Source organism: Panthera leo, chromosome B4 (genome assembly GCF_018350215.1).
Source record: "Panthera leo isolate Ple1 chromosome B4, P.leo_Ple1_pat1.1, whole genome shotgun sequence".
Lineage (NCBI taxonomy): Eukaryota > Metazoa > Chordata > Mammalia > Carnivora > Felidae > Panthera > Panthera leo.
This window is the reverse complement of record NC_056685.1, coordinates 116,819-144,575: the sequence shown is the minus strand read 5'-3', so window position 1 is coordinate 144,575 and position 27,757 is coordinate 116,819. Positions and strand designations below refer to the sequence as shown.

Genomic DNA, 27,757 nt, shown 5'->3' with positions numbered 1-27,757 from the left:
AGTCGAGTATTTCCTCAAAAACTTAAAAACAGAATTACCATAAGATTCCACAGCCCCACTTTGGCTACATACCCAAAACAACTGAAAGCAAGGTCTCAAAACGATGTGTCCACCCATGTCCAGAGCAGCATTATTCACAACAGCAAACACATGGACGCAACCCCAGCGTCCATCGGCAAGTACACGCACAGCTGAGTGCAGTGCATGTGCAGAGTGTCACATTATTTACCCCGAAAAAGAAAAGATACCTTCCTTGTGCCACAACAGGGATGAATCTTAAGGGCATAATGCTAAGTGAAATAGCCAGTTATAAAAGGACAAATATATTTGCTCACACTTATAAGAGATACTTAGAACGGTCGCAGTCCTGAAGACAAAACAGAATGGTGGTTACCAGGAGCAGGGCGTGAGTTATTTAGCAGGTAAAGTGTTTCCGCTTTACAAGGTAAAAAAGTTGTGGTAATAGTTGTACGACAGGAGTATATTTAATACCACTGAAGCGTACACTTAAAATTTACCGTCTTCACTGTTATGTGTGTTTAAGCACAGTTAAAAAATACTCCATCTCACATCTCTTTCAATCGACCCCCCTGTTTTTCTGCTCCCCTTCACAAACTCCTTGCAAGAATTGCCAGACTTCCTACTTCCAATTATTCTCTTTCCTTTCTTAGTCCGAAGGCACTCTTTCACTTGTATCTCTCCACTGGATATGCTATTATCAAGGTCACTTTTGACCCGAAACTAGTGCTCAGTTCTCAGCCTTCATCTTATTGGGCAACATCTGGAGACATTTTGATTGTCACAACCTGGGTGGGGAGAACAGGCACTCCTGGTGGACACTGGGGATGCTGCTGAACATCTATGGTACACAGGGCAGCCTGTGTACGAGAAATTCTTGGCCCAAATGTGAACAGAACTGAGGGTGAAAAACTGGTCTACACAAAGGTGAAGAATTCATCTAGTTTGGGCTGTTTGGACTCGGGGAACCTAAACACTACAGTTTCAAGCTGAGTTGGCAACAGAAAAGTGAGACCCCAGACACACACAGTGAGGATGAACCAGTACTGGCGAGGAAGAGAAGGATGCACTTGGTGTCGGCACCTGGAGGTGGTCCATACAGACAGAATGACCTATAAAGGTAGATGAGTCCCAGGGATGGGACCAGGCGGAGCAGTCTACACTGTGGTACCTAAGATTCTACCCTCGTTCTTCCTCATTGCATACGCTGTGCTTTTTTATCAAAATCAATCTTTTGAGATGTCTCCTGTGATCCTTACTGCAATTTCAGTAAAGTTACTATTAGAAAAGCATGGACAGCATGTTTTAATTTTGGAAACAGCTGAAATGAATCCCATCTGAGTTTAAATCCTGGGCATGTGCTCATTACTCATGTGAGTCTCGACCAGGTGTTTTAACTTCTTTCTTCATTTCCCCACCTTTAAATTGTGTCTTAGGCAGTGCCATCCTTTCTCTCAAGTACCCTGACATTTATTTAGGCGTGCACTCCTTCATTCTTGATCTCTCCCTTTCTTTGTGGGTGTATTCCAAGAGTGTACTATCCGTACTACATTCTGTTGTTAGTATCTCATCTTAACATCCATTTTCTGGCATCTGAAATACTTTGGCATACCTACATACTTTCTGTCCGGCAACGTTCTATTATTTTGTAATGTGAGATTTAATTGTATTTACCCATCTACCAGACATGACAAGCAGAGTGTTTCTTTAGTCACTCTGTTCATAAGCTCATAAGCTCATACAATTCCTCATTTAAAAAATGGGTATAAATGAAAGCAATCTGGTGTTGATATGAAAACAGATGCACAGCTCAGTGGAGCAGAGAGCCCAGAAACAAACCTGCACTGTCTGCTTGATGCGTTTACAACAAAGGGGTGGAAGAGAACAACAGGAGAAGGCAGTCTCGTCAATGAAAGGCAGAAAACTGGACAGCCACGTGCAGCAGAACGAAACTAGATTCACTTTCGTTGCTCAAACACTGAAGTTAACTCAAAATGGATTAAAGACTTGAATGTAAGACCTGAAGCCATAAACCTCCTAGAAGAAAACAGGCAATAAAGCTCCTTGACATCAGTCTTGGCGATGATTTTTTTGGACCTGACACCAAAAGCACAGGCAACAAAAGTAAAACTAAACAAGTGGACACATCTAACTAAAAAGCTGCCGCACAGCACAGGAAACAATAAAGTGAAATGGCAGCCTGTGGAATGGGAGAAAATATTTGCAAATCCTGTATCTGACATATGTGGTTTAGGCCCCAGATAAACTACTCCTACAACTCAATGGAAAAAAACCAATCACCTAATTTAAAAAAATTCTAAAGATCTATGCAGGTCCCTGTCTCTCATCATCTGGGAAATGCAAATAAAAACCACGATGAGATGCCACCTCACACCTGTCAGAGTGGCTAAAATTAACTCAGGAATCAATAGGTGTTGGCGACGATGCAGAGAAAGGGGAACCCTCGTGCACTGCTGGTGGGAATGCAAAGTGTTGCAGGTGCTTTGGAGAACAGTGTGGAGGCTCCTCAACCAATAAAAAAACAAAACTACTCTTTGATCCAGCAAATCCCACGTATGGGTATGTGTCCAAAGGAAATGAAATCCAGATACTGAAAAGATACCCATAGCCCCGCATTCACTAAGTGTCCATCCACGAATGGGTGAACAGAGAAGATGCAGTATGTATGTACACACAGCAGAGCACCATTCATCCCTGAGAAAGGAAATACTGCATAGCATTATTTCCGTGTGGACTCAGATAAACAGCAGGTCTAACAGCACAGCTTCTGCTCGTTCACAGCTGGAACATAGTAGAAAAAGCAGTGTCCTCATTCCCTACTCCAGCCTCCTCTCCCATTTTGATCCTTTAGTAAACTTATGGGGGTTCTTCCCATATATCTACTGCCCACTTTCTAGCTTTCTCTAGTCTTTGCATGAAGATAGAATCATGGACGTAGTGTTGGGGCTTCGTGCTGGTCATTATTTTGAGCACACCTTCATTCCCATCTAGTGATATTTATCTCATTCATCTGCTTTTCCTATCAGGTCATCTTTACAGATTCTCCTGAATTGTATGTGAAGTTCCCCTTTTTCTTTATCAGAGTATTTATAATGTTTACTTTTCTGAGGAAACATTTACTGTAATGTAAAGACCTTCTTCAGAAAATGGTGGGATGAGCACTGGGTATTGTATGTAAGAGATGGGACTCTACCCCCCAAACCAAGAACACACTGTATACACTATATGTTAGCCAACTTGACAATAAATTATATTTTAAAAAATGTAGTCTGGATCAAATGAAGAATCACAAAACTTCTTACAGTTACTTATTAAAAAGAACAAGCTAGGGGCGCGTGGGTGGCTCATTCGGCTGAGCATCTGACTTCGGCTCAGGTCATGATCTTAGTGTGTGGGTTCAAACCCATTGGAGCCTGGGGCCTGCTTTGGATTCTGGGTCTCCCGCTCTCTCTGCCCCTCCCCCACTTGCACTCTGTCTCTGAGATATAAATAAACATTAAAAAAAATTTAAAAAACAAGTGATGAGTTTTTGGGAGTAAAACGTTTCCACCACCAGTTAGCTGAGATGGGTGAACACATGCGCCCAGAGCTCCTGTTCTAGGGGAAGACGAGACACTGAAACAGGACACTGTGAAAGGGGACAATTCGTCAGATTCTAAGTGGAGTTACAGACCAGTGAGCTGTTACGATCAAAAAGTAAACCGACTGAAAAGAGTCTAATGGATAAACGTTGGGCAGCAAAATGTGAAAATTTTTAACTTGCTGTTGGGATGCTGACATTTATAGTCTCACGACCAAGAGGTTGGCTACCAGGAGTTACAGGCAGACGGAAGAGCCGGCCAGCCTATCCACATACGTTCCCCGCACAGCGGACATGTCACGTGAACTAGATGTGCTGAATTTGTACTGACACTTCACAATCCCAATTTAACAAAATAATCCTGAGCAATACTCGTCATGTGGCTTCACAGATGAGAGGACTTTTCAATAAAAATTTTAAAATTAATTAAAGCTGGTGATTTCACATTTGATCTTACTTCAGGTATGAACTTTGCACATTCCACATATGTCTTCCTGAACGGATTTTCATCACATCTACAGTACACTGGGTGGTACATTTTCAGAAAAACACGGATACTTACCCACTGCTTCTTCTTGGTCTGAGAAATCAGTTGTTTGTGCTGTGTTGCTAGCTTCTTGATTTCTTCTACAAATTCTTCTTTACACTTTTCCTTTACTTGCTTACATTTTCTGTCCATCTCACCCTGCATATTGGCTACAGCTTTATTTACAGCTTGTCGTTTCTCCTCTTCCATTTCGGAACGGAGCTGAAATGAAAAGGTCAGCCCGTAATAGTCTGCCCTCAGCTCACACGGACCATCACCCTGAAGAGAACCCTAACACTGCGTCTACTTCGAGGATACCCCTCTTCCCTCCAACCCATCAAGAGCTCCCAACGCCTTCGATGAAGAAACACAAGTTATTACTATTAACTGAAATGTTATCAAAGGTGTCTTATTATGTTCCTGGCTTTACAAAGGAGCAGCCTGGCGGATGCCCATGTGAAAGCTGCTAATAACCCACCACGGGAAAACTCTCATCACACTCAGGGTCCTCGTTGTGGGGGGGGGGGGGGGGGGGGGGGGGGGCTTTACCTTTTCCAGAGCTTCTCGTACAACTCTTTCCGTTTCTCGCTTGTGGTCAGACTTCATTCGGTCTTTAAAGTCATTGAAAATCTTAGTGTATTTGTCGTGGCACATGCTTTGACACACTCCATCACCGGTGGTCTGTGTGCTTCGGTGCAGCATTCTTGGTGAAGAGGCACTTAACTTCTTGGTCTGAGTAGACACAGAAACCTTTTCGATTGGCTGAGGCATCGTGGGGATTTCCTGGCTGGAACTCACGGCTTCAGTTTCAGGCTCTGGTTCCTAAAGGATAAGGACAGTGCTCAGATGTGAAACAAAGCCACCAGTCCGCCAGTTCAAGAACAAGCTCTGTTAGGATAAAAACATAGCGATACACATAAATAGCCACGTAATAAACTACGGTTAAGAAACCTGGAATTAAGATGGGAAATTCTGTTATGCAGATTTTACCACAATTAAACCCTCAAAACTTCCATTCAATTAATAGAGACGGTAATTCTAAATAGGATCTTCATTTATAATGTCATTGCATATAATACTATGGTCTTTGCTTTTCAGGTAGCCTAAGCAAAAATATCATTTAAAACTTAAACCATTATCAGTTTAGACTCACTTCTTTGGACTAGATCATTAACAGATATCCTAAAATTCTAAACCACTTCTCACTAAGTATTTGGAATTGTGCTAAGATTAATCCTTGGATTTAGAGCATTAACAGACTATATCATTTTAAAAGGCTGAGCTTAACCCTCGTTTCCTCCAGTTTTTCAATGTTGACCCAATTGATGTAGTGGACAAGTGCTTTGTTTTTAATCATGCTACTAGAAAACCAGCAGAGTTGCAGGAAATGCAGCCAAGTGCCCTCCCACTTAGCCAGACTTGGTCTGAGATAGGAGACTTCTGGTTTGTGTGTGGCTTATTCTACTGATAGAAGACGGGTTCCAACCTGGTTGATGTTATCTGACGGCAGTGCCTTTTCACAAGTGCCGTACGTTGGAGCCAACTGTCTTGACCATAACTTGGGAGATACTTCCTGTCGCAGTGCCACCTGGACACTGCAAGGCGGGCCACTTACTTCCTTTTTGGGTTCCACACTCTGATTACGTCGTCCTTTCTTTGCTCTTGGTTCTTGAGTGACCTTTAGCTGTGGGCATCATAAAAACAACAGCACATTACTCCAGATGCCGTGAAACACTTCTGTGCTGACAACACTGGCCATGGCCCGCAGGGAAGGAGCGAGTAACCCGCCCCCTTTTGCATTTAGCACACCTGCGGCCACGTGGTCACCACCCACGGAACTCCCGCACAGGTGTGGTGGTGGGCACTAATGTGCCTACGGAAGAGAGGCAGGAGCAGGTTGCTTATCTGTCTGCCTGAACTGGTTTTGATACCTTTGGCAGAGCCCGTTACCCCTTTGTACGAAAGGAAGGAGAACCATCGGAACGTGCACTGGCAGCGCTCGCGCTCACCGTGACTGACGGGGACACCCACCTGCTCGTTACTGGTGGAGGAGATGCTGGACTCTGCCTCCTCCTCTCCTCGGTCCTCATTCTTAGACTTCCAGAACCTTCCTTCGCGAAGGAAGCGCTGGTGCAGCTCCAACTCGTCACAGGCCTTCTTCCAGCCCATGCTGCGCTTCACATGCAGCCGGTGGACGTTGACCGTGATGTCCTGGATGTTCTCAGAGGGAATCCAGGCCCTTCAAGTAACAGCAGAGATACAGTTGGAAATTCCCAAAACGGCAGCAGATTCTCCCCACTGCAAAGTAGGCCTTGGGAGATTCTGCAATGGCCGGGGGAGGGGAGACCCACATGGAGGAGGAAGGAGGGGACAGGTTCTCGGAACAGGGCCGACTCTCAAATACCTCAAAACCCCTCAGCACCGTCACGGCCTTCTTCAGCCCAGTTAGCCTGTTCCTAAGTCCTTTTTCCAGCGTCTCCTCCCATTGCCACTCCGTTACTCAAGACTCGCTCTGTGCAGACCACAACTACAGGTACGTGTGTCTGCAGATACGTGAGCACAAGATGAGGGCAAACGCTGCCTCCCCATGTTACGTTTCATCACATTCAGGCTCGCAGCATCTACTGTTCAGCAGCCAGGTGCTCAGGTAGGAGCGTAAGGTTCTCTGCATTAAGTGTGGTACTGACCCAAAAGTACTGGATGTAAACCTCGATTTAGTTCTCGAGAAAGTTTCCCTGGGCACCAGTCACCCAACTGGACTCCACCGTGTGGCAGCAGAAGGCACTGCAGCTCCTCCAATAATGCACGGGGCCGCTACCATGTTCCGGCCTCACTGGACCGCTGGAGGAGACGCTGCCCAGATGCGCTGGGTAAGAGCTATGAATTAGGGGCCGGAGTCCCGGGTGCAAGCATCCTAGTTCTAGGATGGCCCCTGCACCCACACAGCCTCTGCCATGAAGGCTCTTTGGGTTTGTCACAGCTGTGAAGGGACAGGGTGCTCCTGAGAGGAAGACAGCTGCGGCCGGGCCTGAAGGACAAGGACGATGTATACCAGGCCCCGTAAGAGGAGCCACTGGCAGAGGGAATGTCCCAAACAAGGCCAAAAACAGCAAGGTGCACGAGCCACGGTTAGGGAGACGCTCTCTGGAGCAGCCAGGACAAGTGAGGAACAGCACACAAGCACTGAGAGACTGATTCTTGTCTGTCTCCTGTTTAACTGTGTGCCCGGTCAGCTCCCCCTGCCCCCCACTCCGGCCAGCAGGGACGGAGTGTCACAAACACCGGCCTCATGACTATTCCAAAGGGTCGAGGGAAGCACGGTGCACACACACAAACCACAAGTGCAGACTTGGAACTCGCTTGTGCACGTGAGGCCACAGGCTTTCCAGATTAAATACGCTGACAGCTGGAGCCGTGACCTGCCACGTAAGGATCTGTAAATATTACGCCCACAGTGTCTCATCTGACATCAGTGCTTCATTAGGCCCCCTACCAAAGTAAAGTACACTTTTGAAAAACTGTTTTTGAGACACATTTCTGTCACTAACAGTGCTGACTACCTGGAACTAATTTGTGACCTGTTGGTATTTTTTTTTCTCCTTAAATAATCTGTTTATCCCTTGGATACAAGAAAACTGATTCAGGCTGCTCTTAACATGAGACGTAATTAAGTGTCAGTGTGGTTCACACACACGTTCCCTTTCTCCTATGATCCCCTCCATGACTGCAGGGGATCAGATGCCACTTTTAAAGAGGTTCTCTGGTTATCTCTGGCAATCCGATCTACAAAGACACCCTACGATTCAGGGTAAGTCCAATAAAAAGAGGCAGAATCTAATTTGGCTCTGTCTGCACATCTGTCAATCCTGAAGGCTCTGAACACACGCGGAATCAAACGGCTCGGTAACCTGATGGCAAATGAGCTCAGAATGGTGTGCTTCCTTCCTGCCTGCGGCTCCCTGCCGGCTCCCGGGGCCCGTGGCCACCTGCAGCAGAGATTCAGCCTTGTTGACACAGACCGCCCTGCTACTTTTTCCTCTGGCAGGCCAACCGTGCAAATCCTAGCAAAACCCCGCTTCCAGTGAGTGGGGTCACAGCCACCTTTCTTCCTGGTCACAGTCTGCATAAGCCCTGGGGAGGGGCAGCACACTCTGTGCCGAGCACACAGTGGGGACTAGTGTAAGACCATTGATTTATATACATTTTCCTTCTCCTGCCTATGTACGAAGATAGGATGAACTGGCAAAAGAACACTTATTGGTAGTGATGCTGCCTAACAGTATGAATGCACTCAACACCACCAAGATGTGCACCTAAAAACAGTTATGACGCTAAAAACAGTGTTAGTGAAAACTTGCTGCTAGGCCTTTATTAGCCATCTCCTCTTGGTTGGTAACATATTGCTTAATTAAAACTCATTATTATAACTGGATAAAGATTGCTTTTAATAAATCAAATATGCCAGTAAGATACAGTGTAACTTATAAGGTATGTCCTCATCACTCATTTAGTTCAAGTATTTTATTAGGCACACTGTAACCAGAGAAGGAAAAGAAAAGATTCTGAATTTATAGTAAAACTGTAGGCCTGTTAAAGTTGACTCTTGAACAACACTGGCTTGAACTGCACGGGTCCACTCATACACAGACTGTTTTGACATAGGACAGGGCTGTAAATGTATTTTCTCCTCCTTTACTGTAAGAATACAGCATATAATACATGTAACATACAAAGCAGGAGTTAACTTTACATTATCAGAAAGGCTATAGTTAAGCTTTTGGGGGAGTCAAAAGTCATAGGTGAGTTAGGACTGGGGGGGGAGCTGGCACCCCCATCCTCTTGTTGTTCAAGGGTCAGCTGTATTTTCTAAACTAAAGTCCTCAGAGAGCCATCTGTCCAGAATTTTTTAGATTTTTTAGATTCCAGGAAGTAATAAGTTTGGAAGAAAAAAAAAACTCTCTGGAAATGGCATTTTATGTTGTAATTTTCTCTTCAGATCACAAACATGCCAAGGACCCAAGGAGATTACCTCAAATATTATTTTAAAATACTATCTGTATAGTATAATGAATGACATAAGACAAATTAACTCACATTATCAAAATACCACTTATGGTTGTAGATACTATAAAGCTGTCGGAAAATGGATGAAAAATTTTTAATCTGCTAAAAAGTTGCGATTCTCAGTTCTAACCTAGTAGTGTGTTTTTTTCAAAGTGACTGAATTCTTGGTTTCTCTAGGTTAACTAATGAAACTTCCTCCCTGTTTGGATATTTGTACTATAAGCTGACTTTTATTAAGTATTTGCTGCACACCAGGCACCATGCTTAGATCGGAACGTACCAACATTTCTTTAACCCTTACAGAGAAACTCTTCCAGGAGGGGCTACGGAAGCCCTCATTTTACAAGTGAGGAAACAAGGCTGAGAGAGACTGAACACCGTGTCTGAGACCAGAGCAGGACAAGCAGACGCCAGAGCACGAGCCACGGTGGAGCCCACCGGCCTTCTCCACTGCTACGGAGGCCGCCCTCCGTACCCCTGTCCAGTCCTCCCCACCCCTCCATCCCTGTTCTGATGGGGAGCGGTAACAAACCCAATACAATGTGCTGCTGCCTCATAATCCATACAGTCAAAGCATTCATTCTGTAGTCAATGGTGGGATTACCCATGTCTCCTGCCTTGACAGCATCAGCTAGGGATGCATCTATCTCTGAAGGAACGGAACTACGTTTTTGGAAACTTAGACTATCCGCAGGTTTCTTGCCACTAAACTTCTATTTAAATTAAATGAAGACTAAAAATTCACTATGGAGAGGAATAAAGTCTCTTGTTCCATAGTTTCTCACAGTGATGACAGTTACATAAGACCCTCACAACGTCAGGCACAACAGACATTTAAATACTTGGAAAGGCCTTTAGATCATGTAGCTGACTTGCTATTTTTCCCCTTTACTTTTAGTATCTGTGAACTTTCATCAGTGTCCAGTCACGGCTATTAGTGACAATGTTACTCAGAACAATACTTTAAGGCTTTGATATCACAATGAAAGAGGCAGCTATGATTTCATAGTATAGTTCACATTCTTTGTATGAAATACGTAACTATGCAAAAATAAGTTTACAGGGGCGCCTGGGTGGCTCAGTCGGTTGAGCGTCCGACTTCAGCTCAGGTCATGATCTCATGGTTCGTGAGTTCGAGCCCCGCATCGGGCTCTGTGCTGACAGCTCGGAGCCTGGAGCCTGCTTTGGATTCTGTGTCTCCCTCTCTCTCTCTGCCCCTGCCCCGCTCATGCTCTGCCTCTGCCTCAAAAATAAATAAAAACATTAAAAAAAATTTTTTTAATAAAAAAATAAATTTACAGTAATAGAAACTTTTTACTGTTGGGATACAGATACTGTATCATGAAAATGTAAAGTTTTAAGCTGGGCTGTACACATCTCCCTAGCAACAGGAACTTCAAAATATAGGCTGGATACCATGTCTGGCAGTTCCCTTCATGTAATTCTTATGCACATCTTTAGATCACAAGATCGACATGGTCTCCTGCTCCCACGTCGATTATTTTTGTCTGTGGCTTTTAACAGAGCTTTGAAAAGGTGCCTGAAATGGCATCCTGTCTTCACAAACCACGAAGTGGCCACATTCTTAGAGCCCTTCCACACCCGCCTCACCACGCAATCCCAGCACGAGCCTGTGCTGCATCACACCATGTCGGGAGCCCAAACTACGAGCACCATTTCCAAAAATTGTCGTCAGCTGCCTCGTCAGGCTACATGCTGATCTGCCATATATTAACTAACTGGAACTAAATAAAAACTTTAAAAGCCAAAACAAAACAAAAGGCAAAAATGGCAAAGTATTAGTAATTTCCTATTCTGGGTACTAGATTTCCTGGTTTTTATTAATTTTTTCCCCTGTACTTATCTATTGAACTCTCAAGAAAAAAGGAAAAGATAATTAACCAAATAGAGCGATGGATAATACATGCAAAAACAACAACGACAACAACAAAACACCAAGGTGATGTGATTTGTTTCTCCAAACTGAACTACAGACTGTTTCTGCCCTCCCAATACCAAGGACCATCTGATGGATGCCCCAGGGTCACTCAGAGGTCAGCCCTGGTGGGCGCAGGACTGCGCTTACCTCTGGTGGTGGTGACCGAAGAAGCGAACATCAACCTGGTTGTCCTCCTTCTGTAGGACCTTGGCTGGCCAGAAACCAAAACCTTTCATTTTGGCCCAAACCAGTTCATGATTAGGTATCTGGAAATAAAATGTTTTATGTAACCATGTTATTTTCAAAGTATTAAATGCACACATGTCATTAATACTGAACTTAGGAAGTATAGTGCAGTATTTTGAAAACACTTCTTTTTTTTAACTCCTAAACCCATAGAGCTTTTTTTTTCTCGGATTGATTCTGCCTTCAAGTAAAGCACCAAAAACTTACAGTCTGCATAAGAGCAGAGATATGGACCCTCATCTCTCAGAAAACACAGCCTGCAGCACTTAGGACGAGCCAGTCTCCAAGGCGAGACCCCCGTGAGTAACAGTGGCAAACGCAACACCCTCACTGCATTGTAAGGTGCACTCCAGCACCTGGGAGCCTGTGAGAGATGTGAAAGTCTGAGGTCCCGCTCCAGGCTTAGGGAATCACAGAGACCCCAGAGCACCTGAGGAGCACAGGGGCGTCCTCCACAGGCAGCCTCGCACGCCCAGGGCTGGGCGCAGCCCCGACCACAGGCACAGACCAGTCGGGACCTTCCTGAAATCCTGTCATTCCAGGGGACCACACATAGCCACAAGCATACAGGAAGCCTTATCTTTCTTGTGAAAAAACGGGAAGAGCAGAAGTTCACTATATTATCTATTAAGGGTTTATTCTGAAGTTCCTCATTTTAAAGTCAAAAACGGGTAATGATGCCAAGTTATCTCCCCTGTGTTTCAGGTTTTATGCTCACTAAGCCCATGTATACACTATGATACAAAGAAAAATACCTAGGAAGGATTATAATCCTTAAATAAATTGGAAATAACCTTGCTTAGAATAGTACATCACACACTTAAGAGGTAAAAAACAGAAAATCACAAAATTTCACATACACAAGGGTAGCAGAACCAATTGTCAGGACGAGCATTTGACAAATAGAAGCAATTCTTGCAAAGCTGTAGTTCATCCAGCTAAAAAAGAAAAGCAACTATTTTAGCCTACACAAAACATGAGCATCAAACTGTATAAAACAGATCCATGTAAATTAGCATTCTCTCTCATGTGCACAGATAGTCCTGAATTTTCCTCAAGATTACATTTTTCATTTCTCAATGAATACTAGGAGAGCCTGCCATGTTCCTGTTCAGACCGTCTCCATGGTCCCAGGCGGGCCTGGAGCAGAAGACAGTTCCTCAGGAGGTCTGGCCTCCACTCCCAGCCTGGCTCCCGCCCTCCTTCTGGTTCATATGCACATTAAATGCTAGTTCAGCAGACAGATCTTTCTGGTCTACCCATCTTAAGTACCATTACCAATAAAAGCAGTCCTTACATTCCCTCATTCTGTTTTAGTCCTTGTTTTCTTTCATAACATTCTTTCACGTCTTGTGAAGAAACATATTCTGTCCGTTTCTTTTTTGAGCCTCTTTCTTCAGAATGTATATTCTGAAGAATATAGCCCCATGGGCAAAAAGCAGTACTTCAATCACCACTTTATCTCTCCTAACACCCTGCACAGCACATAGTAGACACTCAATAAATATTTGTGGAATGAATGAAAAAACAAAGGTCAAATTTTATCAGGAAACAAGACTTTTTATATAAATTTTCAGGTGAGTGTTTCAAATAAAAAAGACTATACACACAAATAAAACCTCTAATATGCTAATATGTATTTTACTTATTGTATAAATAGGAACTTTTTTGTTTTTGTGGGGTGTTTTGCTGTGAAGTCTATATAGGATCTTTCATTCAAAGAGGGTAACATTGGGGTGCCCGGGTGGCTCCATTGGTTAAGCGCCGACTTCAGCTGAGGTCATGATCTCGCGGTTTGTGACTTTGAGCCCCGCGTCAGGCTCTGTGCTGACAGCTGGGAGCCTGGAGTCTGCTTCGGATTCTGTTGTCTCCCTCTCTCTGCACCTCCCCGACTGGCACTCTCTCTCTTCCCAAAATAAACAAACATTAAAAAAAAGATTTTAAAAGAAAACAATTGTAACAAAGAGGGTAACATTTCTGCACTGCAAAGGAACAATCAACAAAATAAAAAGGCAACCTACCGAATGGGAGAAGATATTTGCAAAAGACATATACAATAAGGGATTAATATCCAAAGTATATTTAAAAAAAATTTCACAACTCAAAACCAAAAAGAAAAAAATCCAATTAAAATATGGGCAGAGGAACTAAATAAATGTTTTTCCAAAGAAAACACCCAGATGGCCAACACACACGAGAAAAGACGCTCAACATCACTCATCATCAGAGAAGTACAAATCAAAACCACAATGAGATATCACATCACACCTGTCAGAATGGCAAAATTAACACAAGAAAAAGAGGGTGTACGTGAGGATGCAGAGAAAGGGGAACCCTCTTGCACTGTTGATGGGAATGCAAACTTGTGCAGCCACTCTGGAGAACAGTGTGGAGGTTCCTCAAAAAATTAAAAATAGAACTAGTCAACAATTCTAGGCAATTGCACTACTGGGTATTTACCCAAAGAATACAAAAACACTAATTCAAAGGGATATGTGCACCCCAATGTTTACAGCAGCATTATTTGCAATAACCAAGATATGGAAGCAGCCCAAGGGTTCATCAATATATGAATGGATTATACTATTCTTTATGAGGCCAGCACTGTATCAAAACCAGATAAAGACAATAAAAAGAAGAGAACTATAGGCCAATATCCCTAATGAGCATGGATATAAAAATAACAAACCACCACCACCACATCCAACAAAACATTTAAAAAAATCATTCATGGGGCACCTGGATGGCTCAGTCGGTTAAGCGTCCAACTTCAGCGCAGGTCATGATCTTGTGGTTCGTGAGTTCAAGCCCCACATCGGGCTCTGTGCTGACAGCTCAGAGCTTGGATCCTGCTTCAGATTCTATGTCTCCCTCTCTCTCTGTTTCTCCCCCCACTCACACTCTGTCTCGCTCTCTCTCAAAAATAAATAAAGAATTAAAAAAATCATTCACCACAATCAGTGGGATTTATTCTGGGGATGCAAAGGTGATTACATTCATAAATCAATCAATATGATACACCACACTAATAGAGAAATGACAAAAATCAAATAATCATTTCAATAGATTCAGAAAAAGCATGTGACAAAGTACAACATCCATTCATTATAAAAACCCTCAACAAAGCAGGTGTAGTGGGAACATGGTCATGAAGACCACATGTGAACAACCTACAGCTAACATCATCCTCAATGGAGAAAAACTGAGAGCTTTTCTGCTGAGATCAGGAACAAGACAGAGATGTCCACTCTCAACACTTTTATTCAACACAGTACTGGAAGTCCCAGCCACAGCAGTCAGGCAACAAAAAGAAATAAAAGGCATACAAAGGCATACAAATGGGCAAGGAAGAAGTCAAACTTTCACTATTCGCAGACAACGTGATATTCTAAGTAGAAAACCTGAAAGACTCCACCAAAAAACTACTAGAACTGATAAACTGAGTAAAGCCGCAGGATACAACATAAATGTATAGAAACCTGTTGCATTTATATACACCAATAACGAAGCATCAGAGAACAATTGAGGAATTGGTCCAATTTACAATTCCACCAATAAGACACCTAGGAACAAAGCCAACCAAACAGGTGAAACACCTATACTCTGAAAATTATCGAACACTGATGAAAGAAACAGAAGATGGCAAAAATGGAGACATTCCATGCTCATGGATTAGAAGACCAAATCTACTGTTAAAATGTTGATACTACCCAAAGCAATCTACACGTTTAAAGCAGTCCCTATCAAAATACCATTTGACATTTTGACAGCTAGAAAAACCAATTCTGAAATTTGTACAGAACCACAAAAGACCCTGAATAGCTAAAGGAATCTTGGAAAAGAAAAGCAAAACTGGAGGCATCACAATTCCGGACTTCAAGCTGTATTACAAAGCGGTAATCATCAAGGCAGTACGGCACAAAAACAGACCCACAGATCAATGGAACAGAATAGAAAGCCCAGAAATGAATCCACAACTATATGGACAACAGGTTTTCGACAAAGCAGGAAAGAATATCCAATGGAAAAAAAACAGTCTCTTCAACAAGTGGTGATGGGAAAACTGGAAAGCCACATGTGGAAGAACGAAATGGGACCACTTTCTTACACCACACACAAAAATAAATTCAAAATGCATTAAGGACCTAAACGTGACACAGGAAACCATCAAAATCCTAAAATAAGACACAGGCAGTAACCTCTTTGACAATGATTGGAGGGACTTATGAGACGTGTCTCTGGAGGCAAAGGGAACAAAAGCAAACATGAACTATTGAGACCCCACCAAGATAAAAAGCACAGCGAAGGAAACAATCAACAAAACTAAAAGGCAATTTACAGAATAAGAGATTATTTGCAAACGACGTATCAGATAAAGGGTTAGTATCCAAAATCTATAAAGAAATCATAATACTTCACACCCAGAAAACAAAAAATCCAGTTAAGAAATGGGCAGAAGACATGAATAGACACTTTTCCAAAGAAGACATCCAGATGGCCAAGAGACACATGAAAAGATAGTTCAACATCACTCATCATCTGCAACATATAAATCAAAACCACAAGGAGATACCACCTCACACCTGTCAGAATGGTTAAAACTAACAACACAGAAACAACAGGTGTTGGCGAGGACGTGGAGAAAAAGGAACATTCATGCACTGTTGATGGGAACGCGAACTGGTACAGTCACTCTGGACAACAGTATGGAGGTTCCTCAAAACCTTAAAAGTAGAACTACGCTGCAATCCAGTAATTGCACACTAGGTATTTATTCAAATGATAGAAAAATACAGATTTCAAGGGCACATGCACCCCGATGTTTACAGGCAGCACTATCAACAACAGCCAAACTATGAAGACAGTCCAAATGTCCATCAGTAGAGGAATGGATTAGGAAAGAGTGGTACACACACTTACACACTAGAATATTATTCAGCCATAAAAAGAGAATGAAATATTGTCGTTTGCAACAATGTGGATGGAGTTAAGAATATTATGCCAATTGAAATAAGTCAGAGAAAGACAAATACCATGTTAGCTCACTCATATGTGGAATCTAAAAAACCAAACAATAAAAAAAATAAAAACAACTCCTAAACACAGAACAAACTGGTGGTTGCCAGAGGGGAGGGGACAGGGGTGGATGGGTGAAGGGGATTATCGAGTACAAACTTCCAATTACAAAGTTAGTAAGTCACAGAGCGGGGGGTGGGGGGGGGGGCGGGAAGTGCAATTGGTCACGTTGTAATAACGCTGTGAGGTGACGGACGGGACCACACTTGGGGGAGTTCAGTGACGTATGGAAGTGTCAGAACACTACCCTGTATAACTGAAACTAATTATCACACTGTATGTTAATTATGCTTTAATTTGGCAATGAAAAGGAGGGCAACATTTATTGAGTGTCTGCCCAGTGCAAGACATTTGCCTGCAGTATGTAACCAACATCCCTGAGAGCAGTTACAGAAAAGGAAACATACTTTATTTGTACAAGTTACTTAACCACTAAATCTAACTCCTAGGATTTCTCTGAGAAAATTCCCTCCTTGATTTGCATTATTTCCCATGTATTTCAAACATGGAAATAAAATTATATTTAAAGGAAATGGCAAAACTGAAACATATGTAAGAGTAGAATTCTAAACTAAGTTAGTCTGGAAAACAGCAAGAGTTTAATTATTGGGAGTAAGCAGTACCTCGTGACAGGTGTCTTTATACAGCATCCGTGCTATGTCAGCCTGCTCGCTGTCTGCTGTAATGAAAGGCAGACAGTATCTATTACCACAAATCCAGAAACACAAAACTATCAAAAGTAGTACAACCATTTGCATTTTCTTTCAGTGTGACTAAAGTGGACATATACCATTTAAAATGAAAATGTCTATTTTAAATGAAGTTCAGGGGCACCTGGGGGGCTCAGTCGGTTAAGCATCTGACTCTTGATTTCTGCTCAGGTCATGATCTCACGGTTCATGAGATCGAGCCCCACGTCGGGCTCTGTGTTGGCAGCATGGGGCTTGCTTGGGACTCTCTCTCCCTCTGCCCCTCTCCCCTGCTCTCTCGCTCTCTCAAAATAAATAAATAAACATTTTTTAAAAATAACATAAAGTTCAGGCAGCCAAACAACATTTCTATAGACAGCTGTAATGTTATATTCAACAGACTACGGATCCTCTACATGTAGAGTGCCCTCTTTCTTTTCCTTCAAATGATGGGACATTAATGGAAAAGGACCAGAATTGCTTATAAAAAGCCTCTCAACTAAGCTTATATATAAAACTATAAAGAATAAAAATACTTTCAGCATTTAGTACTAGAATTCTTGGCCGGTCAATTTTATAAACTATAACCACATTACCAAAGTTGAAACCCTGACATTATTACTTACAAATCATTAAAGTATCAATTTTTTGAATGTAATGTTTTATAAAAGGTATTTCCCAACACGAAGGTTAAGTGGTATAGAGAAGCATGCACAGAAAAGAAAAAAACCCTTCAACCTCCGTAGAAAATCACTGTGTTGTGGAGAAGCAGCTGAGCATCAGCTTTGAACTCTTCGTAACTGCGGTATTTCCCTTCGTTCACTTTCTGCAGAGGGCGAGAAACAGAACAGCAAAGCGTTAATAGCTAGAATGTTTGTCTGCCTTATGCTAACGGGTTATTAGCGCAAGGGGCACGGCAGAACACTCCAGAATGTCGCTATGTCCACTCCCGTGTCCCACGGAATGGATGGGACACGTGTGAGGACACCGATAAGCCCACCTGCGGCTGGAGTGCGGAGTGCAGGGCGCTGGACCGCGGGCAGCCCCCACCCTCCTCTGCACTAACTCAGCAGCTGAGCTCCGCCAAAAGCCGGGGCCTCTCACTGCTGCTGGGCTGGGCGGAGGACGAAGGCTGTGGTCAGTGCAGATGGTAACTACACACCTACCATTTTTCTAGCACAGTCTTACAGAGACTGAAAGCAACAACCACTGGCCTACGTGACGCTTTCCCACAAAGTCCGAGTTGTTCCTCTACACACCAGGTCAAGGCAAGGCTTTCTGCTGTGCTAGACGCGTATGCGTGACGGATTATGGAGGGAATCTGAGGGTTTTTCGCAGGCAGGCAAAGTTTTCGGAAGAAGGGTATGACGAGTTATTTAGAAGTAGCAAGCAGGCATTTTCTTATCCTGGTAGCGCTTCAGGAAATCAGCTTGGAAAGAACTTAGAATACTAAGGCCTCTAAATAACAACTAAGATCCTGTCTTTCTGCCGAAATCCTCCAAGGCCCACCTCAGTGGGGCTTTCTTCAAGAAGGCTTGCGAGATATCCCCTGCTGGAGGAACCTGCCTCCCTTCTGGCATCAAGGGTCACAGGCTTAGTTACAGATACTGAGTCCCACTGTGAATTTCCGACCGTCCCGGGCTCAGTCCTCTCAGGCACCGGCAACGTCTAGAGCTCCCCTGGTGACCTGATCTACACCCAGGTGGAGAAACTGAACCCAGCTTTCCCAAAGCATCTTTGTGATTTTTGAGATTTGCACGATCACGGCCTGTATTCTGGTTTGAACTGTAAGCTCCTGCTGGGATAAAAATCATGCTTTCCTCCGTATTTTCCTTACAGTACTTTCTGTTCATGAACAGCACCTGCTACGTACAAAGCTAAGACACCATCAGCCCAGCTGGTGTTCTCTACGGATCCGCCGGGATCAGACTAAGGGAAGCTTGGAAGGAGCAGAAGCAGGGGCAGGAAGGGCTGTCCCGTAGAGACCTTGGGGTTTAGGAGAAGAGGCTTTGCTTGAGGACAGGAACCTGGGGCAGGAGGTGAAATGAAAACTACTTGTTTTTATTTTGGACTCTGCCAGCCTCTTTAGAGGGAAAACACCCTTCATTTACCCTCATTTCCTACTGAAGTAATCACCTGCAGTCTTTCTCAGCTGCCAAGGGGACTAAGAAACTTGTAAAATAACTTAAAATTATTCCTATGGTCTCCCTATAAGCTACTGTGGCCAACCACGAGATCTGAAATTCAAAAGGATGCATAAAGTACAGAATTAGTAACTCAGCGGCCCTAACTGGGAAATGCGTTAAAATGTTCTAGTGGATTTTACTGCAATTTGTAATTACATGTTAACAAACCCATTACAATACTCAGCTACAGAAGGTAAAATTAAGAACTCTGAGAAAATTGTTTTCTGGTTACATAATCTTTGTGTTGTTCAAGTTCACTCTGCTGTTTCCCAGGACTCTAGTCCTAGACTCCAATGTTCCCTTGAGAAAAACTCCTGAGTACCTGCTAGTGCTAGGAAACCATGTGCAGATAGGAGTCCTCGAATCCGAAATATTCAGTTGACCAGGCTCTACACGCCTCTCCTGGGATCAGCAAGTATCCAGAATCTACAGCTGGCTTAACACTAGGCCTTTTCGAACAGGACACCTGATCTGCACGCACAGTAAAAGCACAAGGCATCTCAGTAGCAGCAAATGCCCCTGTAGGGGCTACACCTTTTAGGCTCTAAGTAGAGGACGAGCAGGCACACACCCTAGGGGGAATGGCAACAGAATCGTGCTCAGCCGGGAGCTGGGAGTCATGTGGGAGCTACGGGTGTATCAGAAACCGGACAGAGGGCCTGGCTTTACCTCCTGTATGGTGGGGACGTCCACCGCTGAGTGCACCAGCCTCCGATACATTGGGTGTTTGTTGTCCTTCCCCTTCTTATTAAGGTCTATAGCCTGAAAGGTCATTGAGAGACAGGTGACACAATTTCTAAACACTTCAGAATTAACTGGAAAAACGTACATGCGCTATATAGTTCAATGTGGCGTTTTTTGGGTTCTGATAGAAAGAACAGTTATTTTGGAAAACGCCACTTTACTTTAGACACTAATTATCACAATATTGCTGGGCAATAACTGCAGTAATATGGATGGAGCTAGAAAGTATTATGGTAAGTGAAGTCAGACAAAGACAGATACCACATGGCTTCACTTGTACATGGGATCTGAAAAGCAAAACAAACAAAAAACAGAAACAGACTCTTAAATACAACCAAGAAACTGGTGGTTGAGAGAGGGAAGGAGGAGGGGGATGGGCAGAACAGGTGAAGGGGATGAAGAAGCACAAGTTTCCACTTATAAAACAGGTCAGTCACAGGGATGACAAGTGCAGCATGGCGAATATAGCTAGTAATATTGTAGTAACTTTGCATGGTGACAGGTGGTGGCTATAATTACTGGTGAGCATGGAGTTATGTATATAAATATCAAATCCCTATGCGGTACACCCAAAACTAGTAATAATATTGTAGATCAACTGTACCTTCATTCAAGATTTTGAAAAATAAAAGACGCAACAACAGAAATGTATCAGCAGGAAAAGAAAAGTGCACGTCTAATCTAATGCAGCTAAAGGAATGCCCATGAAAACAAAGACAAGACAAAAAAATAAAAGCCTCTTGTGGCGCCATCACGCACAAAAGAAATATGACGGCGGTGTTCTCCACCCCCATCCTGCTCTGTGAATCTTGACGTGTCACGTGCTAACTTGCAAGGCATGAAGGGAGGGAGCCTGGCAGGGCGGCCCGGAGACTGTGCAGGACTCACCCTCTCCTTCATGCGGGACACGATGAACCGCAAGTACGTGCTCATCTCCTGTTTGTTTGTGTGTTTCTTCTTGATGCTCTGTTAACAATAGAAAAGGCCAGATGTAAAACGTGGTTTTGTACGGTATGCAAGGACTGTACAAAACACGCACTATTTCCAGCACATCTGATACAGAGAAATCTTTGAAATGCGCATGGTAAAAACAGTGCTTTATGTGAGAAAGAAATGGAAAATATTATGTCGTACTGGACATAATACCTTAGACAACTATGCACTTTTTTTAAGTATTTTAAAACTTAAAACTTCCACTATTTTCAGATAAAACAAATGACATAATACTGATCATGACATAACGCAGAATCACTCATTTTACAAAAGAAAAAAGTCAGCTGAAACCCTTTAGGGAGCATTATTAGTAATATCGAATGGTGAATTTCAGCACAACGTTATTCTTTGTCTAAAAGGTTATTAAAAATCCGCGTCCCCTATGAGTGAGTGCAGTGCAGGCAGGCATACCTACTTATCTTTTAACGTGTCAGGGTCTGTTCAGTAATAACTTCAATTTCTATGAGTCTGACCTGAAAACTAATTAGGTTCTTCAATTTACGTCTCAGAAAATAAATGTCAGCTAGGACACACCTCCTCTGTCGAGACTGAGGCCTCAGGGCAGACCCCCAGCCCCACGGAGGCGGCCATGCCGCCTAGCCCACTAGGCCCGGGCCGGTGTTTCACAACCGCGCACCCCCCTTCGGACACCAGGTGACGGCCCTCTACCCAGTGACATCATTAGGCCCGAAGAACGGTGTGTGCCAGAGGTCATCCTGATGTGCTAACGGACCGGACGAAGCAGCAAACATTTCTCAGCTAACCACAAACTACCAGCGCCTCGCTGGGGCTCCAGGGAACGGATTATCCACACACACGACCCTAACCCATCTCGACAGAAAACGGGCCCTTTCTTTTCTGGAGATGTGGTCTCCCGCACTTCGTGTCTCAGGTGGCCCCCTCTCCACTGGTCACCTGGACTCTGGCGCGGGCAGTCACTGCTTCTCTTGTGCTCATCTGGCACATGCTGTGCACACAGCTTCTAAGTCATGCCAGTTACAGAGCATCGACCCCGTCCGTGCCCAGAGTGGGGCCTCGCCGCTGAGCACGGGACTGGGGACTTCGGGGGAAGGTCCCCGGGCTCTACACCGGTTTGTCCACTCATTCGCTGATCCCGCAGGAGTTGTGATGTGTGGTGGCGACCGCTGCTGGCTGCACAAGGACACTTCCTGGGCTCCAGGCTGAGAGTCTTTGTGGGGGAGGAGCTGGTGGGCCGTCACTTTTGACAAGACCCACGCCAGCACGTGAGAACCACCCTCCCGCCAGCCGGCGCCGCTGAGGAGGGTGCGGTGCGGCCCCTGCACCCCACACGGGACGAGTGTGCAGGGAGCTCTCTGGGGACGGGAAGCTACGGTCAGCTCTTCATGATTTCGGACATCCTTCCATGCGCTACTTTCTACGCTAAATGAACAGCCTGGTGGACTGTCAAATATGGAAAAAACAAAGGGGAAAAAGCCAAGAAGGCTGCTTTTTTCCTCACCTCTCGGGAAAGCTATATTCTCTTAAAAGAGAGAACAAAAACGAAAGCTTCTAGCTACATACTCGATCATGTGAACTCCAAAATATGCTGATGTGCTGCTAAAACTGCTGATCCCAAATATCAATCTGATCATGAAATCATAAATTTGTGTAAACTCCAATGAAATAGCAACCTACATCAGGTCCTGTAATACTATCTGAGGGGTTATGGTTCTTTTAATAGATGACAGGTAACTGAGGGAAATACACAACACTTCACGTAATGAAACATCATGTCGATGCTAAGTATTGTTCCAGACCTTCCCTCCATGAAGCAGGCTGGGGACACTCTGCTCTCTAGGTCTGCGTGCGAATACCACCAGCTCGGCCTGGGGCGGCTGTGCAGAGGGGATTCTGGGGACAGAGTCTGTCACTGCAGCGACCACGGCATGGCCGCCCTCTCTCCAGGGCTGCTGGGTAGCCCACATTTGCACAGGAACATGGTTTTTCCTGGTGGTGATCTCGACATCAAGCTATATGAAGTACTTCACTGTTAGTCACAACCTAACCCCTTTTGGTTCTTTAGAGCCTTAGAAAATAAATCAAGTATCTTTTTTGGTGATAAACATGGGTTCTCCTGAAAAAGCAGGGCACAGACTGTAACACGAGCGCTCTGGGCGTATGTCAGCCGCTGCCCCCAGGCAGTCCGAGGGGCTTGCAGGCACCTGTTCCCCAGACCCACGGGCCCGTCCGTGGGTGGGGCCCTCTGGGGGAGCCCACACCAACAAGAGAGGGCCCTGAACAGACATGGCCTCTCCCCACAATTCCTGAAGACAAAACGTTTGTCATAAGATGCTTCCACACTTGCTAAACTTGTGGGCTTTCAGACATTTCCCTCTTAGTATTTCACAAAAGAGAGGAATGGAGCATTGTAGCCTCTGTTTGAGGGCTGCACCGTAAGACCTGCGGGGATTTCTTGGAGTTGTGAGCTGCCTGTGTGACATCGTCAGTGCTGTCTCAACTAAGTCTGTCAGCAAAACAAGACAGTGGGCTTGAGAAAAAGCCACTTTGACAGAAATTAAAGGAAGAGCTTCTAAGGTAAATGCTATTTCTGTTTGTAACATAACTAAGCAGACAGCTCTAACAACAAGGTCAGAAAAACAAAAATCATGCTTTAAATATCTGCAGATTACTTCAGATCCAATCCTTTCTCAGGCATAAAGAACTGTACATATTCTCTACTTGCAGACCTCAGGACTCGTCAGGAAAGGCCTCTCTCCAACAGTACGCAGCTCAGATAAAGCCCAGAAAGTTCTGGGGACTGTTCACATCACTGGTAGCATACAGGGATCATTCTGTCAATATCTATAAACAGGAGAGCCTCTGCATTACCTGGCCAAAGTTGTTGCAACCATTTTCAAAACAGAATGATCACACGGCTGAAGCTGATTCAAATGTGTGAGATGCCCACTAAAGACGCTCTTAAACACATGACAGATTACCAAAGGGCTGCCTTCCTTTCTGGGGAGAAACAACAGAAAATCTTAAACGTCTTCTTGAGTAAGGGATTCTTACCACCAGCACAAACACTTGCTGGGTCAGAGCAAGCTGGGTAAGGCCAGGTGGATGGCCTAGGGAAAACAGGAATCAAGTAATTCAGCTACACTCTGGGTCTGATGGCGGTTCTGGCTGGAAAAAGGTACGAGCAACCTTAGACCAGGTCAAGGCTCATCCACAGTTAATTACAGACAATAGTGCCCAAGTGCCATCACATGAACGAACCCTCAAGACTGATCTCAGAGACCCAGCTTTTCAGATGCAGCACATGTTCCAGCAGAAAATGAACGTGTGGAAACGGCATCTCCAGTCCACCAAGTACCCAGACGAGAAAAGCATGCAGAGATCCAGGAGGCTTTCCCTTAGATCATGTATGTGTGCTGCTTGAGCTCACCAAATCCAAGTCCCCCAGTCTGTGACTAAACAGGTCAAGAGTATCTCACTTTCCTGGGGAATCCTAATACCCAGAACTTCTTTCCTGTTACAGAGCTAGACTAGTGGTCTTTTCTTCAACCATTTAAAAATGTAAACCCCATTCTGAACTCATGAACAGTACACAATCTGGCAGGCCTGGTTTGCCCCACGGGCTGTGGGTTTACCAACCCCAGAGTAGACTCTGTTCTGTGAAAGCAGGGTCCACAGTGCTCCAGCTGAGCCTGGTCTTGGGCCAGGGCTTTGTGCAGTATGTGGCATACAGTAAGTGCTCAATAAATGCTAGTGGGACTGAACTGCTGGTAGTCATTAGTAACTTCATTGCTTACCGGGAAAAATACTCTATGTAGTGGAATTCAACCATACAAAATCCTTCTAAATGTGAAACAATTATTCACAACCCAGCTGTGTCGGCATACTCTGGCCACTATAAACCATTCTGTTTACTTCTGGTGAATAAACCGTATTATTGTCAGATGTCACCTAAATAGTGCCACTGGCCTCCAACCACCAGACTCCCTTAAATGTTAGTGAGCTCACAGACATCTAGGGCACGTGCTGAAAAGTCCTTGGCCCGAGGCTGTGTTCTAAACAAGCACCAGGTAATTGGGTGCAAGTGGCCTCTAGTGTTTCTATAAACCGCCTGCATTATTTGAGGAATCAAGAAGCTCCAAGCTCTCCTCAATGACTGTCTGTAATCACAGAACAGAAAAGAATCACAATGAATCTTATCTGCACATAAACTGCCTATCCTGTTATGGAAATCAGAGGCCCTGCTATCCTCCACAACCGTTTGTTATCACGGAATACAAAAGAATCATCATCTACAACAAACCCCAGCATCTGAAACTTCCACAGCAGCAGTGCCAGCCTTGGAAGCGGCCATGGAAGTGGCTCAAAGTGCGGCCCTTTCTCCATTCATACCAGAGGGGGCCCCAGCAGCCCCTCAGCGACGATCAATTACTAGGATGACTTTCTAAAAATATACCTGTGTTCAGTCCTTTTCACCCCTGGCAGAAACAGACTGAAATTAACTCTCTTCTGCAAGACCAGAGGGCAGAACGCCATAGCGGTCGTCAGTGACGACAGCAGAGAGCGCGGCTGGCCTGCTCCTGCAGGTGGGGTGCCCGCACTCAGCTGCGTGGTCCCCGCGACTCTACCCTAAATCCCGCAGCCATGTGCACTGGCCTTCCTGGAGAGCTTTTTAACTCAGGTTAAAAGAATTTCAATTTAAGTTTAAAAACCTCCCTTAAGCTGCCATGAATACGCCTTCTCACCCACAGGTAACAGAATCTGGAGGGTAATTCCAACTACGAACAGGTCGAGGTGGATTTTTGGAGCACACGGACAGACACCTCTCTGCTCACAAGCCTCTCCCTCATTGGGAAGTGGGTCCAGAGTCACTAATGCACAGTGTTTCCCGACTAGCTCATCCCGACTCCAGCTCTATCTGTATTTATTATTTTTTACAAAGTCAACTCCTTCCTGTCTGATTGAGGTCTAGGAGATTTGCCTTTAAGTTCAGATGATACAATCAACTTTGTAGCCGCCAGTCTATTAAAGCACAGTCTCAAATTAATCCTACCTGCCACAAAGCTGACCACTATGGTAAAAACATCCACATGTTCACAAAGAAACCGCTAAAATATCAGCCACAGAGAGGGGGTGCCATGCATGTCATCAGGGATTTTATGGTTCAATATTCCATGCACTTGTGGGGTAACTTTTAGTTCTGGGTCACCAAGGTTGGAGAACAGGGAAGGAACATTCAGGAACATTTTGTGGCATGGAACATAGGTTTTGCATCTACCTGTTCCTTCCCCTTGTACACAACACTGAAGAAGAAGGAGATTCAAAACACAGAGGCAGCGTGTATTCCTCAGTGGGATACACCTCTCTGTTCTCCTCTGCACATAAGTTTCATTTCTCTGTTGTCGGGTCAGGGAACGAGTAGCTTTTGGTTCTCTGCTTGACGAAGCTGTCAGGAATACTCCCTGCCCCTCCCTCCTCCTTCCTCCTCGCCCTCCCACCTGGGGCACTTGACAACATAAGGAGATTATGCACACTTGGTAAGTTATTTTAAGTTCATCAATACTGGAAACACTGTCTAGATTAAGTTGTAACCATCCTGATGTAGGAACTAGCTCATTATCTCTTCATCTCTCAGAGTTAAAAATGAGAGATTAGGAGGGGCGCCTGGGTGCCTCAGTCGGCTGAGCACCTGACTCTTGACTTCAGCTCAGGTCATGATCTCGCAGTTCATGGGATCAAGCCCTGTGTCCGGCTTGCACTGAAAGCGTGGAGCCTGCTTGGGATTCTCTCTCTGCTCCTCCCCCACGCACTGCCTTTTTCTCTCTCTCGAAATGAATTACAAATAAATAAATGAATAAATAAATATAAGTAAATAAACACATCAGGAAGAACATACCACCACAAGACATTTTACACCCATATCCAAGCCTTTCTGACCATAATGTTGTTAAATTCGTCATGGGAAGACAATGTACAAAGTATGTGTGGGTTTTTTTCTTGTTTGGGTCCAGGCGGTTTTATAAAGAGATTAGATAAACAATACATGAGATTTTACAGTTTCAGATGCTATATCCAATTTTAAAAATCCCTAGGCTTTCCCATCACCCTTTCCTAGTCAGGCCTGTTAATGAATAGCAAACGCTTCAGAGAGGACTTGGTTCAGACAAAGATCTTTTTAAAAGAAATTTCCTATTTTTGTTAGTATAAAAATGATATGATCCAGCTGTCTTGAAAAACAGCACAGAATATTTGACTAATGTTCATTTTGCATTTTTTAATAATACTTTTGATTGTCTACCGTAAGACAAATAAGCAAAAACAAAAACTGCTGCTTCTATTTAAAAATCAAATCTCCATTCCAGATTTGTTAATATGGTTGAAAACCTGACTCACCTTCATTCCCAGTGAAAATACTGAATTTCCCACGTTAAGTAAGACTGGCCAGAAAGGACAGTTACCGTTCCTTGGCAGAGACGTCCAGGGAATGCATGTTTTCAAAGTATTTTCTTTAGCATTTTGTTCTAACTCCTTCTGAACTTTACAGAAGTCATCTCCCTATCTTGGGAATTTAAGAAAATTGTCCTGCCCATGACCCCAAAGGAAAGAAAAACAGATTCGGAAGTAAATTTCTATCTCCAGTTTCAGGAAGCAGCTTTCATCAGGATTTTCTCTTTAGCTCCCTCAACAAACAGAAGT

The 27,757-nt window shown here is 44.1% G+C and overlaps 1 protein-coding gene across 12 annotated transcripts in view; it reads right to left on the bottom strand.

Annotated features, from left to right (window-relative positions):
• The window catches only part of ZMYND11 (zinc finger MYND-type containing 11), a 133,557-nt gene that overhangs the window by 6,296 nt on the left and 99,504 nt on the right, over positions 1-27,757 (bottom strand). For 9 of the 12 annotated variants that reach the window (XM_042944712.1, XM_042944711.1, XM_042944709.1 and 6 more), the window contains 10 exons: positions 20,978-21,055; positions 20,015-20,107; positions 17,898-17,985; positions 17,094-17,149; positions 12,255-12,332; positions 11,296-11,414; positions 6,177-6,384; positions 5,761-5,829; positions 4,695-4,967; positions 4,182-4,367 (listed from right to left, as the gene is read on the bottom strand). In XM_042944712.1, the coding sequence (XP_042800646.1) occupies positions 4,182-4,367; positions 4,695-4,967; positions 5,761-5,829; positions 6,177-6,384; positions 11,296-11,414; positions 12,255-12,332; positions 17,094-17,149; positions 17,898-17,985; positions 20,015-20,107; positions 20,978-21,055 (1,248 nt within the window). The remainder of the gene's footprint in view (positions 1-4,181; positions 4,368-4,694; positions 4,968-5,760; positions 5,830-6,176; positions 6,385-11,295; positions 11,415-12,254; positions 12,333-17,093; positions 17,150-17,897; positions 17,986-20,014; positions 20,108-20,977; positions 21,056-27,757) is intronic. The other 3 variants (XM_042944714.1, XM_042944716.1, XM_042944718.1) reach the window with 1 other exon arrangement.